The sequence below is a fragment of the Syngnathoides biaculeatus genome, chromosome 8 (genome assembly GCF_019802595.1).
Source record: "Syngnathoides biaculeatus isolate LvHL_M chromosome 8, ASM1980259v1, whole genome shotgun sequence".
NCBI lineage: Eukaryota > Metazoa > Chordata > Actinopteri > Syngnathiformes > Syngnathidae > Syngnathoides > Syngnathoides biaculeatus.
This window is the reverse complement of record NC_084647.1, coordinates 31,757,161-31,782,202: the sequence shown is the minus strand read 5'-3', so window position 1 is coordinate 31,782,202 and position 25,042 is coordinate 31,757,161. Positions and strand designations below refer to the sequence as shown.

Genomic DNA, 25,042 nt, shown 5'->3' with positions numbered 1-25,042 from the left:
TGTCACACACATTGACAAATGCATTTCAGTGGCTTGGTGATGAAGTGCTGCCTTTACGAGTGAAAATAAAACCCATGCTTCAATTGCCTTTCCACAGACTCACAATGATGCTTTTAGACTCTGGGCTCAACGTGAAGTAGTTCTGTCCCCAATCACCATGGTAATAAAAACTGTTCTCGTGTTGGCAAACTCAGCTGTATAGTGACGTGGGGTGAGCAGTGATTCATTTTAATGTGAAAATAGCGCCGCCTAAAATCAAGCTAAAAGACAGTTTTCAACATTCTCCTTTATGCTCACTGTATTTTTCAGAACATCAGATTTGTAAGAATCAAGACCAACGCATATTTGCATATTTTTAAACCGGAATGAGGTCGACTGTCCTTATTTCACCTGCAGCAGGTATTGCAACACGTTCACTCAACTATATCAAATAGAGCGTGTGCACATGACGTCACCATTTTCACAGCACCATACAGCCAGTCAAACAGAGCAGCTCGACATTGTGGGAGATATTGAACCGCAGGAGAATATTTACAATACACCTGACCTGTTGTGTTGTTTGTTGTCAGAACAGACGAGACAGATATTCAAAGAGATCATTCTATGGAATACCATCTGAAAAGACCGGAAGAGATCCATGGATTTTGGCAATTAAACGTGATGGCTGGTGCCCAACCAAATACACACGCCTGTGTAGCGATCACTTTATTTCAGGTATGAATTATTCCTAATGTCAAATAATAATATAATGCCAAATTGACTCATTTGAGAAAAATCCATTTTTTAAAAAATAAAATAAACTGTCTGTCGCAGAGAAAATTACGTGTGGCAGCAATACGCTTCCGTGTACGGAGGAGCCATCTCCCTGCCTTTTTTTCCAATAATAGTTAATGAATGTGAGTTTTTGTAAAACCACGGGTCATTTATTTAAATATTGGTATTTGTATGGAAAACTATCTGAAAAGACCAAAAATGATCGATGGATTTGGGCAATTAAATGTGATGGATGGTACCCAACCAAATACACACACCTGTGTAGCGATCATTTCATTTCAGGTAGGAATTATTCTTCTAAATCTCAAATTACCAATAAGTATTTGCTATGCCAAATTGACTCATTTGAGAACAATGCATGTTTAAAAAAAGAAAATAAACCATCTGTCACAGAGAGGTTTACGTGTGGCAGCGATACACTTCCTTGTACAACAGAGCAAACCCGCTGTTCCCCCCCCCCCCATTCAAAGTTAATGAATGCGGATTTGTGCAAAACCTGGGGTCATTTATTTAAATATTGGTGTATTGAATTGTATTGTATGAAAAAAAATCTGAGTGGGTCCATCTCTATGTGGGATTTATTCTTGATTGAGAACAGACCCAGCAACGAAGCATTTGTATGTGTCCAGACTTTTATACACTTTCTAACTCTTCTGTGTAAATCTCGACGACTTACTCAATAGATACATGTGTATATCCAGTTGTCTAAGACAAGTGGAAGTGAATAAACAGTCCCAATTTCTTATTGGCGAAAACATCGACTTCGGCATTAAATATGGATCCTCTATGCCAAGTGTCTCTAATTTTTTGTTTATTAACACCTTCCAAATGATTAACGGCATCAGACAAAACGCTGGGCGTCGTGATATAAGAAATTTTCGTTTCGTCTCAACGGACTTAGCATTGAACAATGGTTTGTTTGACCGGCAATATGGCCAGTCACATGACGTCGGTGACGTAGGTGCATGAGCTCCATACCATGGAGATGTCAAATTGCAAATGATGAGAAGACCTAACAAGAGAAGATTTAGAAAATAACAACCAATTACATAGAAAACAAATTAAGAAAACATAAGGAAATATTTTTCATCCCCATTCTAAATCAGTAGTGCAACATATAGTGTATATGGTACATGGGCCTTCAGTGGGGACTTACGTGACCTTCCTAATACCACCACTAGCACATCACAATTATTGGAACCATCAATACCAAATTGCAATATTACAAGTAGCAGCATTGTCTTTCCACACAAACCTTTCTAGAAAAGTAAAATTATTCTAAGTTATGTCTGAGACCCATTTAAGTTCCGCTTCTCCTCCATTAATCATTGAGTATAGTACTGTACTTCAAAACTCATGTTAATATGTGCAGATCACAAAATGTGTATCACGAGTAGAGCTGTCACAGTTGTGTGCTGATCAACTAATTGGAAAATATAAAAATGGTATTACCGTGGGCCACTTAACTGGCCCTGGAATGTGAATTTGAAACCAGAATGGTTAATGAAACACATCTAAATAGTTTGATAGTTACAATATAGTTACACTGGCCAATACAAGTAATTCTGAAGGGGCTGGGTAGATTACAATGACGTGGCAGCTCACTGATTGGGTTTATTACAAAAATGAAAAAATAAATCTACGAAACATTCTGTTAGCATTGCAGTCAAAAGAAATACATTAACACAGTTTAATGGAAAAGAAAATACTACCATTTACGTTATAAATGTGATTGTGATGTTCAGTTTAGTGATTTTGATCATGTTCAGGCGAGTGGAGTTGACCTTGCTGGCTTTGACTTGCAACCACTGATCAAATCAATGCAAATTTAACAGGTCTCATGACAACTCAGCTGCCAAAAATAGTTGGATTTGCCAGAAAGGATAGTCAATTTTTGAAGGTAAATCTATTGGAAGTAAAATAAAGTATCCCATAGCCAGGGCTTGGACAAATAATTATTGAGTTAACATGCACTCTGACAAATGAACGAATGTCAAACTTTTACAAACATTTTCTTTAGTGAACACACTGTAGTGATGAGCATAAATTTTAATGGCAACCAATTTTATTCAGAATGGAGTCACCTAGCTTAGCAGACACCAGAGACAGAGGCAATGCAGCAGTAATGATTGGATTGTGAGACATTTTAGTGCTCATTTGTACTGCGTATAATCGGACAAGGTGACAATTGTTGTGTAAAATATCTTGAGCTGAATTTTCAAGGTCTAGATTCTCTGAGCTTCCAGTTTCGATGCTAAAATATGACAACTCCCTCCTAATTCCACCTCCAAACAAACATTGGCATATCTTGCCAGTCATGCCACCATCACAAAAAAAGAATCCTGTAATTATTCATGTAATGAAAGCAACTCTGAATTTCAATGTTAATGGTGGGTAGAACAGAACAAATGTCATTTCAGTAACGAGTATAATTTGAATTGTTCACAGCTGCTTTAGGCTTTTGTACCGTCACACCCCCAAAAAAAAAATAATGGTGTCATTTTTTTTTCCATTCTTTTTTTTTTTTTTTTTTTTAAACAGACAAAAAAAATGAACTCAGTACTGCAAATCTTTATTCATAATTTTTAATTTCTAGGGTGAAATCCCATGATGAGATCAACTGAGAATGTCATTAATTTTAGCAAATGCACCCAGTATCACGAAGAGACAATTTCGGCAAAAATATATTTTTTTCCTTTCAAAAACTGACTAGCCTTTTTTTTTTACTTTTTACAAAGGTGACTTCATAAAAGAAATTGATCATGCTGGACCTAAGAGTCGATGCAAGCTGTGACAATATGAGGCTTATATTTCCTATCAGCCTTGTGAGTCAATATTGTCGACCAATTATGATTAGAAATGTATTTACACAAACGCACACTGAATGTCTCTCTCAAATATAAACATTTGAACACTTTTAAAAATAATGTATGAAACAACATGACCATACTGGAACATCACACTTCATAGACCTAATACAGACAAGAGTATGGTGAAGCCAATGAGGGGATGCAAGACTACATATATGAAACAGTGATTACGGAATACAGAACAAAATCAGTATTTTAACTTTAGGGTGAAAATGCAATACAACGACAGACAGACAGACAGACAGAGACACAAACACACAATCACACACACACACACACACATTTTGACTGGTCCCTATTTCTTATTTGATGTGTTTGCATGATTAAACAATCAAATCATAAAACAGCTCATATATTTAAGGGAGTGATTAACTTTGTTGTAAAGTTCCAAATTTTTAACTTTACCATTTAAGAATGTATGTCATGTGAATGTACTGTACTTTTAAATTGACAAACATTGGATATGCATTTTCAGGATTGCCGTCCACTTTCTCTTTTGAGTCATGAGCAGAAGGCCGATTGCAGCTGTTTGAAGGCAGCTTGCCTCTCTTTTTTCTCCACTTCCTGTTTCTTGCGTTCCTCTTTCTCCTCACGGATCTCAGCCTCAAACTTGCTGCTCACAGACAGAGCCTGCATCTGGTGAAACACAAATTTCTTGGATCCTATGATGGCCAAAGACTTTTGCACAATATTGTGCATCAATTACACTCCTCAGTACTAAAAAGAATACTTTTCTGTAAGATTGTATTTATTGTAATAACATTATAATGCCGAAATAATTGTTCTTTGATAAAGAATTTGTGGGCAATCACCTAGCTGGGATAGTATTAGATCACTTCCCATTTCCACAGAAGGGTATAAAGTAAGGTGTAAAAGGGCTTAAAGAGGATCAAAAACAAAGTTCGACTGGATCACAAAATCCTCAGTAGCTGGTTAAAAGTACACATTGTTTTAATTAAAAGTACACATTTTTAATTAATTCATGAAATTGCTAGTGCATGTTGAATGGAGAAAACCTCCTTTGCACATTACTTGCCTGGCTGAGCACAAGACAACATACCTTGGCTTCAAAAAAGTCTTTCGCCCCACTCACTCCTTCAGTGGAGACGTTTATCTCAGACAGTCTGGCCAGTGCCATTAGACCACTCTCTTCTTGCAACTCCCCTGCTGCTGCTCTTCGGAAGATTAACAGAAACTGAAGAAAAAAAACCAAATCTGTTATTGATGCAGGCTAAGGTGAATCTCCGTTGTTCCTCAAAATCTAATATTGTTTGACCAATTAAACAAGCTTGGCCCTCTTCTTAACAGGTGAAAAGTGAGCATACAGTTTAGCTACCAGAAGCTCTTGAACAGCAGTTGTGTTATTAGTTGATTTTACACCAATCTGATCAGTTTGATGAGCAATTAACCTGATTAGCATTATAAGATGATCGTCTTGAATGTCATTCGCCGATTAATAACTTCATTGATCGGCTCAGCAAAAGACATTTACAGTGGATCCGGAAAGTATTCAGAAGCCCTTTGGTTTTCCCCTCTGTTCTATTGTCGCCATTTGCTAAAATTATTTAAGTTCATTTTTACCCTTCTCAATGTACACAGAGCACCACTATATTGACATGAAAAAGGGAATTGTTGAAATTTTTTAAGATTAAAAAAAGAAAGTGAAATTTCACACAGCCATACGTATTAAGACCCTTTGCTGTGACACTCATTTAACTCAGGTGCTGTCCATTTCTTCTGATCATCCTTGAGATGGTTCCACACCTTGGCTGGAGTCTAGCTGTTTGATTATACTGATTGGAGTAGATAAGGAAAGTGACACACGTGTCTATACAAGACCTTGCACCTCACAGTCCATGGTAGAATCACGAGGTCATAGAAACTGTCTGAAGAGCTCAGAGACAGAATTGTGGAAAGGGAGTGATCTAGCCAAGGTTACATGCATGCATGCATGAATGAATGTATGAATGAATAAACAAAAATGCCGCACCTAAGAGCACAGGAGCCTCCATAATCCTTAAAATGGAAGACGTTTGGGACGATCAGAACCTTTCCTAGAGCCGGCTGTCCGGCCAAATTGAGCCTTCAGGGGAAAAAAGCCTTAGTGTGAGAGGCAAAGAAGGACCCAAAGTTCATTGTGGTTGATGCAGAAAATTCTAGAAACTCAACCATTAATTCAGCCCTCCACCAGTTGGGGCTTCATGGGAGAGTGTCCCAGCGGAAGCCGCTCCTCAGTGCAAAACACATGAAAGCCCCAATTAAGTTTTCTTAAAAAATTACAAAAAAAAATAAATAACCCCCCAAAAAACACCCAACGACTCGGAAATGGTGAGAGAGAAGATTATCTGGTCAGATGAGACCAACAACAAAAATTGGGGGTGTAATTCTAAGCGATATGTGTCGAGAAAACTAGGCAATGCTCATTACCAGTCCAATACAGTCCCAACAGTGAAGTATGGTAGTGGCAGCATTATGCCATTATACAAGTGCAGGTACAGGATGACTGGTTGCAAAAATCGAAGGAAAGATGAATGCCAATGAGTTCAGGGATATACAGAGTGCTCAGGACCTTAGACTGGGCCGTATGTTCACTTTTCAAAAAGATAATGACCCTAAGCACACAGGGAACAAAGGAGTGGCTTCAGAAAAATTTCAAGACAGCCAGAGCCCCGATTAAAACCAATTGTGCATCTATGGAGGGTCCTGAAAATGAATGAAATAAAAACCTAACAGAACTGGAGACGATCTGCAAGAAGGAATGTCAGAGGATCCCCAAATCCAAGTGTGGAAAAACATGTTGCATAATTTCCGAAAAAACTCATGTACTAGCTCAAAAGGGTGGTTCTACTAAATACTGAGCAAAGAGTCTGAATTATATGGCTGTGTGATATCTCAGTTTCTCCATCCATCTATCTTTTACCCCTTATCAGACGTCAGGTCGCGGGGGCAGCAGCTTTAGCAGGGACACCCAGACTTGGATTTTCCCAGCCAGTTCATCCAGCTCTTCTTGGCCAGCCGAGGGATAAAGTCTGTTCAGCGTGTCCTGGGGCAACCACAGGGTCACCTTCCCGTGGGGCATCCGAATTAGATGCCCTAGACACCTCATCTGGCTCCTTTCAATGGAGAGGAGCAGCGGCTCTACTCTGAGTCCCTCCCAGACGCGGGAGCTTCTCATGGTATCTCTGATCGAGAACCTTGACACCCTGCGGAGGAAACTCATTTCGTCTCACTTGTGAACAAGACCCAATGATATTTGAACTCCTCCACTTGGGGCAGGATCACTTCCCTGACCTGGAGACGGCGCTCCAACCTTTTCCAACTGAGGACCTTGGTCTCAAATTTGGAGGTTCTGATTCTCTTCCCAGCTGCTTCACACTCTGCTGTGAACCGCTCCAGTGAGAGTTGGATCTCACAGGTTGGTGAAGCCAACAGAAGTAGATCTGCAAAAAGCAGGGATGCAAAACTGAGGCCATCAAACCGAACCCCCTCTACTTGACTTGACTGCGGCAAGAAAAAAATTGTCCATAAAAGTTATGAACAGTTTCAATGACAAAGGGCAGCCTTGGCGGAGCCCAACCCTCACTGGAAACAAGTCTAACTTACTGCAGGCAATGCTGAATAAACTCTGACACCAGTCATACAGGGACCGAACAGCTCGTATCAGGGGGTTTGATACCCCATACTTTCAATGTATCCCCCACAGGACTCCCCGAGGGACATACTCGAACACATTCTCCAAGGCCACAAAACATATGATTGGGCAAATACCCAGGCACCCTCAAGGACCCTCCCAAGGGTGTCGAGCTGGTCCACTGTTCCATGGCCAGGATTAAAACCACATTGGTCTTCCTGAATGTGGGATTCTAAATCCCGCACGCCCTTCTCTCCAAAACCCCGGAATAGATCTTAACGGGGAGGAAGTGGAGTGTCAAACATTTGTAATTGGAAGAAACCCTCTAGTCCCCCTTCTCAACAAGGGGGACTACCACACTTGTTTGCCAATCCAAAGCAAGCAAAGCAAAGCATATTAATTTGTAAAGTGGATTTCATAAACAAGATAACTCAATGTGCTTTACATGATTAAAGGCATTGAAAAACAAAGAGATGAAACTTTTTAAATGGGATAAAAACAAAAAGGACAATATTAAAAAAAAAAGAGAGAACTGCATACAGTGCAAGTAATATGATCACAAAGTGAATATTTTCTAAAAAGCATGAGAAAAAAAAAAGTTTTCAACCTGCATTTGAAAACGTTCACACTTGGGGCTGACGTCACCTCAGTTGGTTACTTATTCCATTTGCGTGCAGGATAATGGCTAAATACTGCTTCACCATGTTTGCTTTGGACTCTGTGGACCACTATTTGACCTGAGTCAGTCGATCTCAGACCTCTACTGGGTTTGTATTCAGTATTTCTTTCATGTATTCAGGACCTAAATCATTTAGTGATTTATAGACCAGTAGTAGAACTTTAAAATCTATTCTATAGCTGACTGGAAGGCAGTGCAAGGACTTTAGGATTGGAGTTATATGCTCTGACTGCTTTGTTTTGGTCAGAACACGAGCTGCAGCAGTTTAATACTCTTTTGGGGGAGGCCAGTCAGAAGACCATTACAGTACTCAAGTCTACTTGAGATCAAAGCATGGATGAGCTTTTTCTGGTCTGCTTGACACATACAAGACTTCACTCTAGATATGTTTTTCAGATGGTAGAAGGCAGTTTTTGTGATTGATTTGATATGATTGTTGAAAGTCAAGTCGGAATCAATCGAAACACCAAGGTTTCAGACTTGGTCTTTGGTTTTGAAAAATAGAGTCCAGGTGTTCACTAACAGCAATTCTTTTTTCTTTATTGCCAAAAACAAATGTCTCGGTTTTGTTGTGATTTAATTGAAGATTTTGGCTCATCCAGTCATTTATCTTATTTAGACACTCGCACAATACCTCAATTGAACTGTAGTCATCTGGAGACACTGGTAGATGTAACTGTGTGTCATTTGCATAGCTATGGTAGTCAAAATTAAAGTTTTGAAGAATTTGACCCAAGCGTAGCATATACAGGCTGAACAGGAGCAGTCCAACAACTGACCCTTGAGGGACCCCATCGGTCATTGCCATTCACTGAGACTGAGCACCTCCAATGGTCACAAAGTAGCTCCTTTCCTCCAGGAGCTAAACCACATAAGAACTGTTCCATTTAATCCTACCCACGTTTCCAACCTGTTTAGCTATATATTGTGAGCTACCGTATCAAAAGCCGCGCTGAGATCCAACAAGACCAAAATTGATCAGTATTCAGCCTTATATCATTTAGCATTTTGATAAGAGCAGATTCTGTCCTGTGATGAGTTCGGAAACCTGATTGAAATTTGTCAAATAGTCCATTTAAATTCAAGAAATTCCCGAGTTGATTAACCCTCTGTTAACCAAGCAGGGAAATTGTACAACACTGATCAATCATGCCAAATGTCAAGTCGGTAAACAGGAAAAGGGGCCCTAATGTACCATGTGCAAAAATCGAACATGGGTCAACAGAGGCCACAACATTGAGAGCCTTTAGGAAATCCAGGCAAATCTCATCCACACAAGGAACCATGCCACTGAGAAGCTTTTTAACCACTTCGATGACCTCAACCTCATAGGTAGAAGAGCCCGCCTCAGAGAACCGAAACCCCGCTTCCTCTTGGGAAGGTATGTCGATGGCATTGAGGTCTTTGAACTATTCTTCCCACTGACTCACAACGTCCTGAATCAAGGTTAGCTGCGCCCCATCCTCACTATGGACACTGTTGATGGTGAACTGCTTTGCTCTCCTGAGTCACCAGATGGTGGACCAGAATTACCTCAAAGTTGTCTGGAAGTCTCTGTCCATGCCGTTATCGAACTCCTCCCATGCCAGAGTTTTTGCTTCAGCGACTACCACAGCTGCATTGCGCTTGGCTGCCTCGTACCCCCATCAGCTGCCTTAGGAGTCCCACCAGCCAAAAGCTGCCAATAGGACTCAGCTTGATGGCATACCTTGCCGTTGGTGTCCACCAACGTGTTCGGGGATTTCCACCCTGACACTCACCGACCACCTTACGGCCACAGCTCTGGTCGGCCACCTCACCAATAGAGGTACGGATCATCAAGTTGCACTCCATGCCCCCTGCTTTCCCCGGAACATGAGAAAAGTTCTGTCAGAGATGGGAGTTGAAACCCCTGACAGGGAATTCTGTCGGCCATTTCCAGCAGATCTCACAATACGTTTGGGCCTGCCAGGTTAGACCGGCATCTTCCCCCACCATCAGAGCAAATTCGCTTCCAGGTGGTGATCAGTTTACAGCTCCGCCCATCTCTTCACCAGAGTGTCCAAGCCAATCTAATGTCACAATCACAAAGTCAATAATTGAATGCAACCTCAGGTGTCCTGGTGCCAAGTGCACTTGTGGACACCCTTATGCTTGAACGTGCTGTTTGTTATGGACAATCCGTGACGAGCACAGAAGTAACATAACTGAGTACCGCTCGGGTGCTGATGGGGGGGCACGTTCCCCACAACAACATTTCAGGTATCACTGTCATTGCCCATGTGAACATTAAAGTCCCCTTGCAAAACAATTGAGTCCCCAGCGGAAGCACCCTCAAGCACATTCTCTCAGGATTCCGAAAAGGGTGGGTACTCTGAACTGCTGTTTGGTGGATGGGCACAAACAACAATCAGTATACCCACACCTGCTCAGCGCCTCTCACTGTGGGCAACTCCAGAGTGGAAGAGAGTCCAACCCTTCTTAAGAAGACTGGCACCAGACCCAAAGGGGTGAGTTGAGCCAAGTCAGACCATATCTAGTAGGAACTTCTCGACCTCGACACATTAGCTCGGGCTACTTCCTTGCCAGACAGGTGACATTCCATGTCTTTAGAGCCAGCTTCTTTAACCGGGGATCGGATTGCCAAGGTCCTTGCCTTCGGCCATCGCCCAGCTCGCACTGCACCCGACACCTATGGTCCCTCTCACCCATGGTGAGACCATGAGAAGGGGGACCGACGTTACCCTTACGGGCTGTGGGTGCAGGCCCAGCCACCAGGCCCTCGACTTTGAGCACCACCTCCAGGACTGACTCCAGAGGCGGACCATGGTGACCTGCATCCTACCAAGGGATGCCTCGATCCATTTTTGTTTTTCATCACAGGAGCCTGACATGCCATGCTTTGTCTCGTCTCTCATCTAGGACATGTTTGTCATGGGTGATTGATCAAATCGATCAAATAGAAACAATAACCAACCTAGTGATTGTTATTTAAACTTGTTGGTCGATGGTCAGTGATGGGCCCCAAAAATCCTTATTGTTTAAAGGCCAATAATTAGTGTCATGGAATTAGTTTTACATGCTTTACATAGATATTTTAGACATTTTCCTCTAATACCAGGTATTGAAGAAAACAGTTGGTGGCACGGTGGCGCAGCTGGAAAGCGTTGGCCTCACAGTTCTGATGACCTAGGTTCAATCCCGGCCCTCCCAGCATGAAGTTTGCATGTTCTCCCCGTGCCTGCATGGGTTTTCTACAGGCTCTCCGGTTTCCTCCCACATCCCAAAATCATGTAACATTAATTGGAGACTCTAAATTGCCCCTAGGTGTGAGTGTGACTATTGTTTGTCTACATTTGCCCCTATTGAGTGCCTTTCGTGATACAGATGAAGACTGGTAGCACTATGACCACATATGACTGTCAATACAGTGATTGTTGTGTGGCACTGTGTCTTTCAGGCTCCAGACAGACAGTTATTCGAGTTTCTGGTTCTCATTACCGCCGTAGCTCTACTTGCAATTAATAAAGAAAAAAATGTAAAAAAAAAAGATTTACTCAACATTTATGATTCCATAGATGACTTCCTGCAAATTTCTCAAAATAGTTACCATGAGGGAGTTAGTCAGCCTGTCTCAGGGGGTTTTCTTTCCCCACAAGACAACAAATAAATTGTCATAAAACAAATAGTTGCATTACAGTGGATGACTGGTTTGTGGAGTATGCATGTTCTCCCTGGCCTGCAAGGGTTTTCTCGGGGTACTCAGGTTTCCTCCCAGATTCCCCCCAAATACATGCACGGTAGGTTAATTGAAAACTAAATGGTCTATCAATGTGAATGTGAACGGTTGTTTGCCTCTTGGTGCCCTGTGATTCGCTGGCAATCAGTTCAAGGTGTGCCCCGCCTCTTACCCAAAGTCAGCTGGGATAGGCACCAGCATGGCCGGGACCCTAGTGAGGACAGTGAAGAATCTGTGATCTATAGTAGTACCTTGAAGTACGACCGCAATGGTCCATGATGCAGGTGTGAGAGGGCACCCTCACCTCTCGAAAGCTGAGTTTTCCATCATAGTCCTCGTCCACCTCTTTGATCATGTTCTTGAGCCCCAGGTGAGTCTGTGGCGCACCCAGCTTCTCCATCATCAGTTTGAGCTCCATTAGGTCAATGAAGCCATCTTTACCAGTGTCATACCTTGAAAGCACAAGTTAAAGTCTGTTTCATTCGAAGAACTGAACCTGGGGTACAAAGTGCTACTCAAACAATTTTAAGTATACAAATTCTCATTGGCAGAATGGGGATCACTTTTTTACAGAGCTCACTGATGTATCATTATCCCATGAAGAACATATGTTGGTAAGCAAAATAAAGCAAATATTATAGATGTTTTTTAGTGATTTGGCTCACAAAGCATGGAAGGGGAGGGTGCGACTGAAGGTAACTCCAAGGTTACAGTCTTGTCAATGTTGTGGAAAGTGTACAGAAGTGCAATTTGGAAGGGGCAAAGGAGTCTGATTGCGTATGAGTGTAGTTTGTCTTTTAGGTCTTCAATCTCTCAAGTCTAAACCTAAGTCTTTCTGACTTAGGTTTTACTAAAAAAACGTAGCAAAAATGGTGATTTCACACCTCACACAATATTTAATCAATCAAGCAAAAATTTACTAGACTTTACACGATCAGAACTTTTGGGGCTGATCACCGATGAGCGTGTTAAGATTAAAATAAAAAAAAAAAGCAATCACCAATCTCATCACAAGACGGAGTAATGACTTAAATGACTTGTTCATTTACTGAATATACTTGTGTAATCTAGTGGAATCTATACCAGGTATATTAAAAAAATATCTTGTTAGGTCATCTATTCTGATCAGTCAGCTCAAACAGACATTACATGACAAATTATTGGAGCTTACTGAGAACCCGATGTAGTCCTATCTCAGAAACTAAGCGGGTTTGGCCTTGGTAAGTACTTGGTTGGGAGAACGCCTGGGAATACCAGGTGCTTTAAGCTTCTCTCCCCGGTGAAATGCAGAGGGGTTGTGTCAGGAAGGGCATCTGGCATAAAACTGTGCCAAACAAATATGTGTTCATCGGTGATGACAGGCTCTGGTGACCCCTAACGGGACAAATATGCGTTCTTCTGAGATACTGTAATTAAATTACTTCACAAACACCAAAACCGTAGCGGATGATTCAACTGAACGCTGGCATGTTCATGTTTAATGCTAGAACTAGCCTGCTGGGTTACATAACCTTTTGTTGCCTGCTTAAGACCCATGTCGTATTAAAAGTACATGAATGTACCTCAGGGAGTTCTTGAATTAAAGTCCTCTCCCGACCACCAGTGACCACTGGCACACGTTTTGCCCTATTTCGTTCAAGTAATACACACGGCATGATCTATAGTTGTTGTTGCTGCTGTGATTACGAATCTAGCTGGTTGCATTTCAGTTGACGAGATAAAGCCAAGTGATGATAATAAACGAGATCTGGTAGTATCGGTATACACAAATTTGTTCCAGTAGTCTGACATAGTGCAACCGTGAAAGACTAAACGTGTCTGTCTCAGACATGTTGTCTGTTCCACACGGCCGACATTTTCTTTGTTAGCGTCACTATTGGCTTTGAGATATTTAGAGTACTATGTCAAAAGACATGCTACAAGGCTATAAAAAATATACCAGCTTTTGGACTCAAATATATTATATACAATGGTGAAGCAGAGTAAATGTCTTTTGCAAAGTCGATCAATGACATCATTGACTGATCGGCAAATGATTGCAAAACTGATCAGCATAAAATGGTAAACCGATTAGATTGGTGGAAAATGCACACTCTGTTAGACACACACACAGAACTCACACAAAACCAGTTATATTTGCTAATAAGCAAATATAGGAGAGTGAGAAAGTTGGGCAAATATTACGCACCTTGTGCCTCTTGTATTTTGGTGCCTTGTTAAAGACAATGGCTTTCCTCCAGCAACCAGTCCCAATTCCCATTCCACTGAATCAAGTGTGTGTGCGCGTGTGTGTGTGCATGCACCACAACATGAACATTTCATTCAGCATTGAACAAGAATATAATTTTTGCCCAACTGAAGCTCCGTTTAGACTTGATATCGCAATGGAGATGCAAGCAGCCAGCCTAACCATAACCAATTGCATGAGCCGTGAGCCTCATGTCTGATGGTAAATGTATTTTTAGAACCCTTCACCAACTGTTAAGGTATGTGTAGAGATTTGGCTTGTTGACCTTTAACTGTTGCCACCACGAAAGAGCTGTTTAATTCAAGGCCTTCTAAAGATCCATAAACCTATTTTTCCACAAAGAAAAGTCCAATATAAGTAATAAATATGGTATTCAGTCTTCCCATATTAAGGCTTTTACAAGATTCAAAGACACTTGCTCAGCTATACACTCATCTTTGACAGCAGCTGTATGTATTGGTATGCCACAATTCAACAATTGTTCCAACAACTGACATACATAGAAACAATTCCTGATAGATGAACAAAGAACCACAGCTTCAGTGTTTGATGAGCTCAGGCAGTAGCCGTTACAGGGAATTAACTGCAACAACAATGGTTACGTGCAGCCAACTTTTGCATTTGCCTAAACAGGTCAAAGCACTTGCTTCCTGTTCAGGTAACTGTCGAAGCCCTGTGACAGGAGATCGGGACAAAGCCACTGTAGAAATACAGTGACCCTAGTGAGGATAATGGATGGATGTAATAAAACACTCTCTTATTGAAGACACATTTCTTCATCATGCCGCCGCCAGGGGATGTCATGGGACAACCTTACCAGATAAAACAGTAATTAAACTTGTGGCTACTGGCAAGGCTTAATACTGCTAGTTTAACTACATGAGAGCAGAAGGGAGGAAACATGTCGTATGTGAAGGATGAATAAATTGCAATCATATCTTATGGATAGTGGCTCCATGCCACAAAAAGATTACTGACAACAGCACATCCAGAGTTACGACATGACATTCTGTCCGCCCTGAACATGTTTTAAACTGTTTAAAGACACTCCAGTTGTAGTCACCAGTTTTAGTTAACTGTAAAACTAAATAAAAATACATACATCATTTTAAAAATTGCCATCTTAATGCTAACCATCAATGGAGAACCCTACAGATAAAGCCACTGCCAATGTAGTGTGGTCTTTCTAACAACGCCTGGATTGGACAAAAAGTTTAGATTTTATGGGCTGTTCCAACTTAAGGTTTGGTTTTTATTCACCCCCACAGCTGGCAACAAAAAATGGGGGAGGTAAAGGATGACACGCACATTCGCACAACGTTAGACCGAGGAAACACTGATAACACTGATAAGAGATTGACGGGAAATTTATCACGAGCTTTGATCTTGATCATAATGTCACCTACCCCCACCTGTCCCTCACATGCATATGTTTTGGTATCAAATACATGAGGGATTACTGTACCCACAACACTGCCACTGAACATTATTACAATAAGAGGTGTGGCTTCCAAACAAAAGCCATGTTTTTTTCTAGTATGTAAAGAAAATCCTGCATACAGTCTACAGCAATCCATGTACAGTACATGCCAGATAGGTTGTCTCGTTTTAACAAAGATTTTTGTCAAGGAAAATGCCCTTCTTATAACATAAGGTTTTAAGGTCTAAAAGGTCTGCGTGCAAGGATGACAGCACCCCAGTGCGCGCTTGCCCAAATTTGGAAATGCTGACATAGCATGCGACAAAGAAGTCAGGAGGCTTTGGGTAAATGAGTAGACTGCCAGTCGGCAATATGTATTTGTCATTGTTACAAAAGAGAGCCCTGGCTTTGCTTATTTTAAGCAGGAGGGTGAGAGCAGAAAATAAATAAATAAATAAATGGAATAAAAATGGTTGCAGGGGTATGGATCCATCCCATCTTCATTTCATGGTACCTTCTCGATGAGTTTAAGCTTGTTGTTGTTTAACGAAAAGTGCTTCGACATGTATTTTGGGGTGAGAAGGGAACAGTCTGAAAGCCTCTCGCAGAGATGTCTCAGTAGATTATTTTTCAATTGTCTCAAAGGTTGAGACACAAACAACAATTATTCTGACTTCTTCCATTTTCCCCCATACAGTTTACAGTACACATCCTCCAAAATAGCATTTAGAAATCACTAGACCAGCTCCTCTTCTGTTGAAGGTGCCTTTTGACATCACCATTCCGTAAAAGAACATTTTCCTATTCGAGTGCATGTCACGTCACGTCAGCCGCCCCCTGCACTTGCTGTGCCACTACACAGCATTCCGTGTTCCTGCACCTTCAGGACATACACTAGGAATGATAAAGTCGACGGAGCCTTGCACCAAGTGTTCTGTGGTGTTAGAAAGTCTACACTGAAAACAATGTCTAATGGCACACTGAGAAATAGAGGTTTTTGCTGCACACCTGAACAATTCCCAAATGATCGACAAAATAGGGCCTCTTCAATAAATTCTATTTCCAGCCAATGTCATCAGGCTATGGAAGCTGCTAAAGGGAAGAATAGATTTTATTTTCATTTCTTGCAAAGAAAAAAAAACAATTTCCTGGTCCACTCCGTCTAAAAACAAAACTTTTTATCGATTAAATAGATAATTTGCCTGGTCCCCACCCTTGGGATTTCGCCATCAAACAATAATGCTTGTCTTTGGTTTCCTTTTCTGGGATGCCAGGGGCCTAAAACGCATACAGGGCCCACATCCCTACAAGTCTTTCACCAGTGGCCATGCCTCACTATCCTGCGATATGAAGAAATGCCCATTTATCAGAGAGTTTATTTCAGGTATATAACTAATGCCTAGAAAATAGTCTTGATTTTTTTTTATTCTTTATTTCCATGAATTAGAAATCTCTTTTTTTAAAACGCTTAACTTGGGAACTGTGTTGACAACTAAACTGTTGCTTAGAAGAGCGTATAATGAGACTGATTGTTCTTATCCTTGTAAATTATAGAAGGGAGAGAACTTGCACAAGGACACTCATTTTCATGCTAAATGTTCTTCAAAGTTGTAACCATCCAGTTCTGCTAACTTTGTTTTGCTCAAACTATACACAACAGTTAGGGTCCCATTTCACAGAAAAGACCCAAAACATATTTAGTAAGTTCAAGTACTCACTCTGTTGACAAAAGAAAATTGGTCACTGGGTGGTGGTCGTCTCATGGGAATTTGTACCGTGTGCAAGATCAGTGCAGTCAAATGAGACATTTGAGACGAAAAAACTCAATAGCCTCCAAGTTTTTTTTTTTTTTTTTCAAAAACTAAATTGTGTGCAGTGGGAGAACTATGCCTACTTTGTAACAGCTTTTCTATTCACTAAGGACTCTTTGGGTAACCAATATTATGGATGCATTCAGTGGAAATAAAACAATAAACTCGGGCTTCTGATCGCTAATCACCATCATTTGACTAACCACCAGAGTGAAGCGAGGGGATAAACAAATTACAGTCAGTGCATTGATGTTTAAACTTGGAATGTTTAATCTCCCTTTCATCACTAGCCAATCAAAATTTTTTTCCAACAAAGTGAGAGAGTGTGGCGGAAATAAAGCATTTTAACTACATTCTGCTGGGGGGTAATAATTTATAGAGACCGAAAACACCCAGGTTCTGTTCTAATTTGTGACATTTGATACCACATTTCTTAAAAATCACATTTTTGGAAACAAGGCCAGGCAAAGGTGAACTGTTGAGCTACACATTGTGTATTTGTTTGCTGATTGTTTGCTTAATAAAAAAAAAAAAAGATAATTTTCCATGAACGCGATTAATGAAATGATTAAATAAATTTTCCTATTCATCTTGCTCGCCCACAATTTTTTTTTAAAGTTTAATTGTTTAGAGTCTAAGAAATATTTTGAGTATAATAGATATTTTTTATTGACAGTTATTTTTTTATGATTTTATTGTTGGACTGATCAAAGGTTACCGGAATACTGTGCATTGAACAGCAATTTCAATGTTTCTTTAAAAACAATATAAAAAGTGGATTCCAAATAATTATAATTATGTACGGATAAATGTTCTTAGCATTGTCTTTACAGTACTTACATTTCCCGAAATCATTCAAGCCAGGGTGTGAATAGACAAGGCTTCCAAAGCATACAACTGTACACACAGTCGTGATACGCTCAAATATTAATCATTAAACTGGGTTGGTGAAACATTTCAGGTGTTTGCACATTTCAAAACAGTCACTATTTCTCCACCCCTTGACTATTTTGGTTCACTAAGAAGCACATAGAGTTCAGTTTTGAATTTACAATGCACATATTCTTGCCAGTAGATTATATTTGTCTTATTTGCACATTACAGTGGTTCCCCTAGTATTCAAGGATTGGAACCAAGCCAGACTACAAATAGTAGATTCCATGAATAACATAGGTCACCCAAAAAGTGTTTCTTCTTGCTTATATTAATAGTTTTGACCATAATATTTCACAAACAACTCTAAAACACTTGGAAAGATGCTCAAAGTATTTCAGATACTTACAAAGAGATTGTAGACACTATTTGTAATTACTTATTTTATTATTTTTTACTTACATCCTTTTTCTTGACTGCTTATCCTCACAAGGGTCACGGGGAGTGCTGGAGCCCATCCCAGCTGTCAACGGGCAGGAGGTGGGGTACACCCTGAAGTGGTTGCCAGCCAATCGAGACAAACAGCCGTACTCACAATCACACCAAGGGGCAATTTAGTGTCGAATTAATGTTGCATGTTTTGGGGATGTGGGAGGAAATCGGAGTACCCGGAGGAAACCCACGCAGGCACGGGGAGAACATGCAAACTCCACACAGGCGGTGTCCGGGATTGAACCCGGGAACTCAGAATTGAGAGGCCAACACTTTCTAGCTGCGCCACTGTGCCACGCTATATTTACTTGAAAAATCACAAGGAAACAAGTCCTCCCCAAAACAAGAGGAATGTATGCATTTCAAACCTTTGTACAAACATTGATTTTATACTTCTATCAAATCTTACTGTTGTGATACTGTCAATCTCATAACCAAAAGGATGGCAAAAATATGTAGATTTCCTGTAAAACAATCAAGGACTACCAGTCTAGATTTAGATTATGCCACAATATGAGGATGGTGCTAGTGACCATGACAATCAATCAATCTCTCTGTCTGTGTCTCTCCATTTTAAATTTTTGGCTTCTGTCATTGAGTGCTTACTTGGCATAGAAATAGCACCATATTTAAATAAATAGTTGAACTGCATTCTTATCACATATAGTCACAGTTTTCAAAAACAACTCATCTGTTAATTTTTTAGGGCCCAACTTGGTATAAAAGTTTAAAAAAAAAAAAATCAAATTTAAGAGTGACGCCTAACCATGCCACTAGTATGAGCCATTCATATGACCGGGAAATTTGGGGATTTCAATTTCCCAAATTTAATGAAGAATTGCGATATTCTATTCGTCAGATGTCCTCTTGGCATAACAATCTAGCCTGTTGTTCCCTGTTTCAAATTGACAGTTGAGGGTAAAAAGATGAAATTCCTAACAGACTTGCTGGGTGTCTAAATGCTAGGCTTTAATTGATGCTTCTCTCTAAACTGTAATTTTCCCAAATTGCTCAAACCCATGCTCACCCCACTGTTTTGCCAGTGTAACGTAATTATCTGCATGAAAGAAACTTACTAGTGGCAAACAAATATAAGTGTTTTCGGTGTTAAAGCCAATTGTTATGACCTGGGGGCTACGCGTCATGATCTCAATTTTAATCTCATGACGAGTTTCCATGGCTCTTTCGACTCAATTGGCACGACAGCGCAACACTTGGGCGTGTTCGTTGTGCGACTAGTACTTGTACAGTATCCTTCTTACCGTTTAAACATCACCTCCATGTCCTTAATCTGCTTTCGGGAGAACTCCTTGAATTCCGTGTAGGGGTTGAAGACGCGGCTAACCCGAGGAGGAGCGTTGCCTTCGTTTATGTCTAGCCGTCGGTGGAGTTTAGCTGACAGCTCGGATGAACAGTCGTCACAAGCCGCCTCATTCTCTGGAACTTTGGCCGTGACGAGGTTCTCCTCGGGTTCTGGCCTCGGCTCGACCTCCTCCGATGCGGCCAGTCGTGACTGTAGCTTCTTGGCGAGCTCTTCAGATGCCATACTGTTTCAGGGACGTTGCGCACGGCGACTGACTGTCAAAACTCAAAAGAATGCGGAGCTCGCTTGTAGTCCTGCTGTCAAACTAACAGTCTGCACACCACAGGAGGCGAGCTGTTTCCGCTCTCGTGCTTCAAAATAACGTTTCAACGAACACAACTGTCTTGAAGAAAAATGTTAGGGATTGCTACTGGAAAAAGGCTACTGCATGACGTAGAAAATAGGTAAAATGCGACTGTCATACAATCCAAGGAAAATGGCTCACCTATTCATTTTTTTTTTTTTTACAAGTCCTCGAATTTTTATGTGTGAAGCTATTAAGGTTAACGCGGTATTTATGTTGGATGTTTTGTTTTGACTTACAATTACTGTAAAAATTTACAACTACTTTAACAAACCATGAATAAACCGCTAACCATAGATCAAATAGCTCGTGAAAAAGTATTCACAAGTATTTGCCACTTCTCAAATTATTCTTGGTTTACCCACTGTTTTAAAGATAGGGGCCGCCAAGGTTATTTTATTCTAATAAAAAGGACCAAATCATTCCTTGGACTGTGGGTAAATAGAAAATGACAGTTTTTTTTTTTATTACCTATTAATATTGTTGGTCTACATGCTCAAAAGAACAAGAAAACCACATGTGAAAAATGTGTTGTTGTTTTTTTTTTGCAAAAACATGAAAAAAATGGTCACAGCTTAATGCTATAAAATGAGTGTTTGTCAGTTTCTGTGTTTTAACTTTTCATTCGGGTCATACATTAATACATCAGATGATAAATTATCCCATCCTTTTATGACGTATTATTCAAAACACAACAAGAAATCCGTTCGCCAATGAAAACTAAGCAAAAAGTAGACTTCCTTAAGATTTGAAAGTTCCTGTCACTACAAAGATTGACACCAAAGGTGGATTAAATTTAGGGAAAGTCCACCACTTTATGGGAAAGTTAATTTCAAGGGAAGTCCACAGCTTACTGTTGGCTACTAGATGAAAGTCACTAACTGTTATTCAAGATGTCAGTACTGTCACTACTTTGATGCTGCAAAAGAAATATAGTGAGATATAACTGGCAATGCAGCATCTAGCGTGGCAGAAAAATGTGTATTTAAAATTTATTTAGCATGTAGGCATATAACTTCATTGAATATTAAATGAATTTTTGTTCATTGAATAATTAATGGGATTTACATTAACCTTGATTTTACCAAATATAAATTTATGGAAAAAGCCTCAATAATAAAGTATTCTGAATATTAAATGAATTTTTGTTCATTGAATAATTAATGGGATTTACATTAACCTTGATTTTACCAAATATAAATTTATGGAAAAAGCCTCAATAATAAAGTATTCTGAATATTAAATGAATTTTTGTTCATTGAATAATTAATGGGATTTACATTAACCTTGATTTTACCAAATATAAATTTATGGAAAAAGCCTCAATAATAAAGTATTCTGTGCAATGTATTGAAAATATGCATAATAAAATGCACAAAACGCAATGACTAATTGCTTGGGCAAGTTCACGATGTAAAAAAAAGAAAAAGCAGAAAACTCAAATTTTAAAAAACCAAGCAAGTAACTTCAGCTGCTACAGTAACACTTTCTTGATCACTTGCAGTGGATCTTTAGCAGTACTTGCACCTTAAACACTCAACATATCTGAAACCAACCTGGCAACAATAAGCATACATAAACCTCCCCAACGGACCTTTCTGACTGGATCTTAAGCTCCGCCCCTTTAGCTACAATTGCCACGTCCCACAAGCTTCCAAAATGGGGACGGAACAGAACAGGTTTGATCTGTATTCTCTATCGCGTATTTCAGATTATATTGTGGTATGTTTTTTTGCCAAATGCGTCAGACTTGTCCATGAGATTTCTACAGAGTGGTTTCAACTATTTCATATGAGGATTTGTACACGGAATTAAAATTTTGGATGGAGCAGGGTGCAATGTCAGAGTTACAGAAAAATGTTGGGGATCGATGCAAAAAATTTGACGCCTCACAAACTTCATATTGAAATACAACAGTATAAAATTGTGGAATTGTACTACACATGTAAAGCAGGGTGAGTACTTTTTACTTAGAAATATCATGAATAATATTGTAGTCTTTACAAGTGAGTTCGGTTCAATTTTCTATAAGTGCATTTAAACAATAATAATTAACTCAGTCAGTACCATTGTCACCAGATAAAAAAAGTTTGACTTGGCTCGTAATCGAACCTAATGCTCTGTCTTAAAAGTCTGATGTGATACAAATAGGCAAATAGACATTTCTCTTGCATGAAATTGTGCATTTACATATCACTAACCCGACTCTTGGGCATAAAACATTACACACTTCATTCAGGAGGTCAGTGATACACTAACAAAGTGAAAGTTGTTATCCTGCAATGTATAAAACACTGATAATAATTAAATCAAACTCAGAGAAGATACTTCTCCCTCACTTACCTTCGAACAAACTTCCTTGTGTTTGTTGATATTGTTCACGTTTACTTGAACATGTGGTCTTCCGCAGGCTCGTAATCGAACCTAATGCTCTGTCTTAAAAGTCTGATGTGATACAAATAGGCAAATAGACATTTCTCTTGCATGAAATTGTGCATTTACATATCACTAACCCGACTCTTGGGCATAAAACATTACACACTTCATTCAGGAGGTCAGTGATACACTAACAAAGTGAAAGTTGTTATCCTGCAATGTATAAAACACTGATAATAATTAAATCAAACTCAGAGAAGATACTTCTCCCTCACTTACCTTCGAACAAACTTCCTTGTGTTTGTTGATATTGTTCACGTTTACTTGAACATGTGGTCTTCCGCAGGCCTCAATCCATCGTAGACACTTCGTCAACTGTGTTTAAGGCCTTGGAAAATGAATCAACTGGGCCCCTTGTAACCCTGCAGGATATCTTTCATCAGAATTGTACATTCCCCAACCGCATCTGAGGGCCATTTTCTTCGTCACATTAACTTTTCCAAGCACACACTACTGACAATCAGCATTACTTGTGGGACAATATGGCGAGAGGGTCGTATCAAGCCAGGGGTTATGACAATATGGCTATCTTATTGGTTATTATTGTACGAATGAGTGACAGGTCGGAAAGGTCCATTGTCGCCCAACAGTGTTGCATTTTATCAAGTCCAGTGACTGTTAAGAATGATCACTGTATCACAACTAATGCCGAAGTCAATATAATTTAAATTTTTTTTAGGGCCATGTGCATACATTTTAAGTAGAATGAACCAGTAAAAAGGCTGGATGCAGTTTATAACATTTCCTTTTTATCCCCTATCTTCGTTCAAGACCACCTTAAGCAGCCATGTTCCTTTTCGGCACCGGTGGTGCTGCATGCAGGGTATTATTTATTCACCTCATACGGTCCAAAAACATAACAGATTACTAAGATAATTAGTTATTATGAAAGATAGCATCATAATTCTTCAAATACTAACCATATATGTCTGTTTCCCAGTGAAAATCTCGAACCCCCCCCCGATCTTTAACTTTCACTTCACATCAAAAAACCCTCATCCTCGTCACGTTCCCTCCAAACTGGAATACACATGGCCTTGAGGTTCTCCACAATGCATTGCGCCAGGTCTCGAATCATTCAAAAGGCGTAATTTCACATCAGATGCTGCAATAGAACAAGTGTTTTGTGAACCACAAATGTAGCACTTCTCCCGAAATCAGACCAACAGCGCCCCTAGTGGCTGTAGCGATCGCTATTAAAGGTCCCACATTTTGCCAAATCATCTTTTTCCTTGTATTTTGGATGTTATATTGTCTCAGTTGTGGCTCGGTCGTCGTCTTTTCATTTTGGCTTTTCCTGTTAGCGGTTGTGTCAGCATGTCATTGAAGAGTATTTTCCCCTTGGGGCCGGGCAATAAACGAAGAAAGCACTCTGAGACTGAAGTTTGGGTGAATTGTTTCATAAAGAGGTGTCAGAGCTCCAAGCTACACCTCTGATCATCCGTTGTATTCTAGAGTACCTGCCAAAAACCCACCCCCCTCAACCTTTGTTCCCTCTTTGAAAAAAATCCTCCTACCCCTATGGGCGTGGCTAGGAGGTCCCCCTCTCATCTTTCCGGCGGGACCCTCGCTTCTCCTCACCTATGCCATGTCCCCACCTTTCTGGCCTGGGAAGTCTGTGGGCATTTAATACTCGAGTGCAATGAACCACTAAATGCATATTTGTAACCTGAACCCTTGGTGATAACCCCAGGTGGTCATCCGTGAGGTGGCTAACTGTTGATGCCCCAAATGATCATAAAATTCCTCTGAAGCAGACCTTAAAGTTCCTTTGACGTATGAGACATGGGTTAGGGCCAATGAGTGCCAGTCAGGAACCTGGCACTCATTGGGAGCCCTGCTGTGTGGCCAGATGCCCGGGCACCTCGGTGGGCCCAGCTGACTGCCCTGGGTCCCTCTGTGTGCAATGTGTCCCTTCCACCGCTCTTCGGTGGACCCCAGGCCCAATCCCACCCTGATTAGATTGTCAGAGGTCCTCAGTCACCACGGTGCAGGAGCAGTAATTATAGGACCCTTCTGTCAGTCTGTTTATGTAAAATGGTGTCAATTCACTTGCATGTGTCCAAACCCGCACATGCCTGGGACTCTTTCACTGGGTTTGGTGCCAAATAACTTCCGAAAAGGCATATAGATTGTGTATTCCCCCAATTATACTCTCCTTCAATACATTTCTATGGGTTGTTTTCACGTGACGTCACCCGTTGTGCTGCCTTCGTCTGCAGCCATTTTCTCTCCCTAAGCTCATTACTCATACATAGGGAAGGTGGACGACATTATGTTTCTAAATGCTTTTATTGAAGGCGCGGCTGACAGCACATCAAGCCCAGACTGACAACTGGGCTAACGGGCATACATACATCATGGGACTCAGGACGGCGTCACAAAGCCCCAGTATTGTGCCCTAGAGCTTCACGTCACCCATA

The 25,042-nt window shown here is 40.5% G+C and overlaps 1 protein-coding gene across 1 annotated transcript; it reads right to left on the bottom strand.

Moving 5' to 3' along the window:
- Positions 1 to 3,343: 3,343 nt before the first annotated feature.
- efhd1 (EF-hand domain family, member D1) lies at positions 3,344 to 20,309 on the bottom strand. The gene is made up of 4 exons (XM_061827963.1): positions 19,779 to 20,309; positions 11,977 to 12,124; positions 4,705 to 4,839; positions 3,344 to 4,280 (listed from the first exon to the last, which is right to left on the bottom strand). The coding sequence occupies exons 1-4, from the start codon at positions 20,060 to 20,062 to the stop codon at positions 4,146 to 4,148; spliced, it is 702 nt and encodes a 233-aa protein (XP_061683947.1). The 5' UTR covers positions 20,063 to 20,309; the 3' UTR covers positions 3,344 to 4,145.
- Positions 20,310 to 25,042: the final 4,733 nt, after the last annotated feature.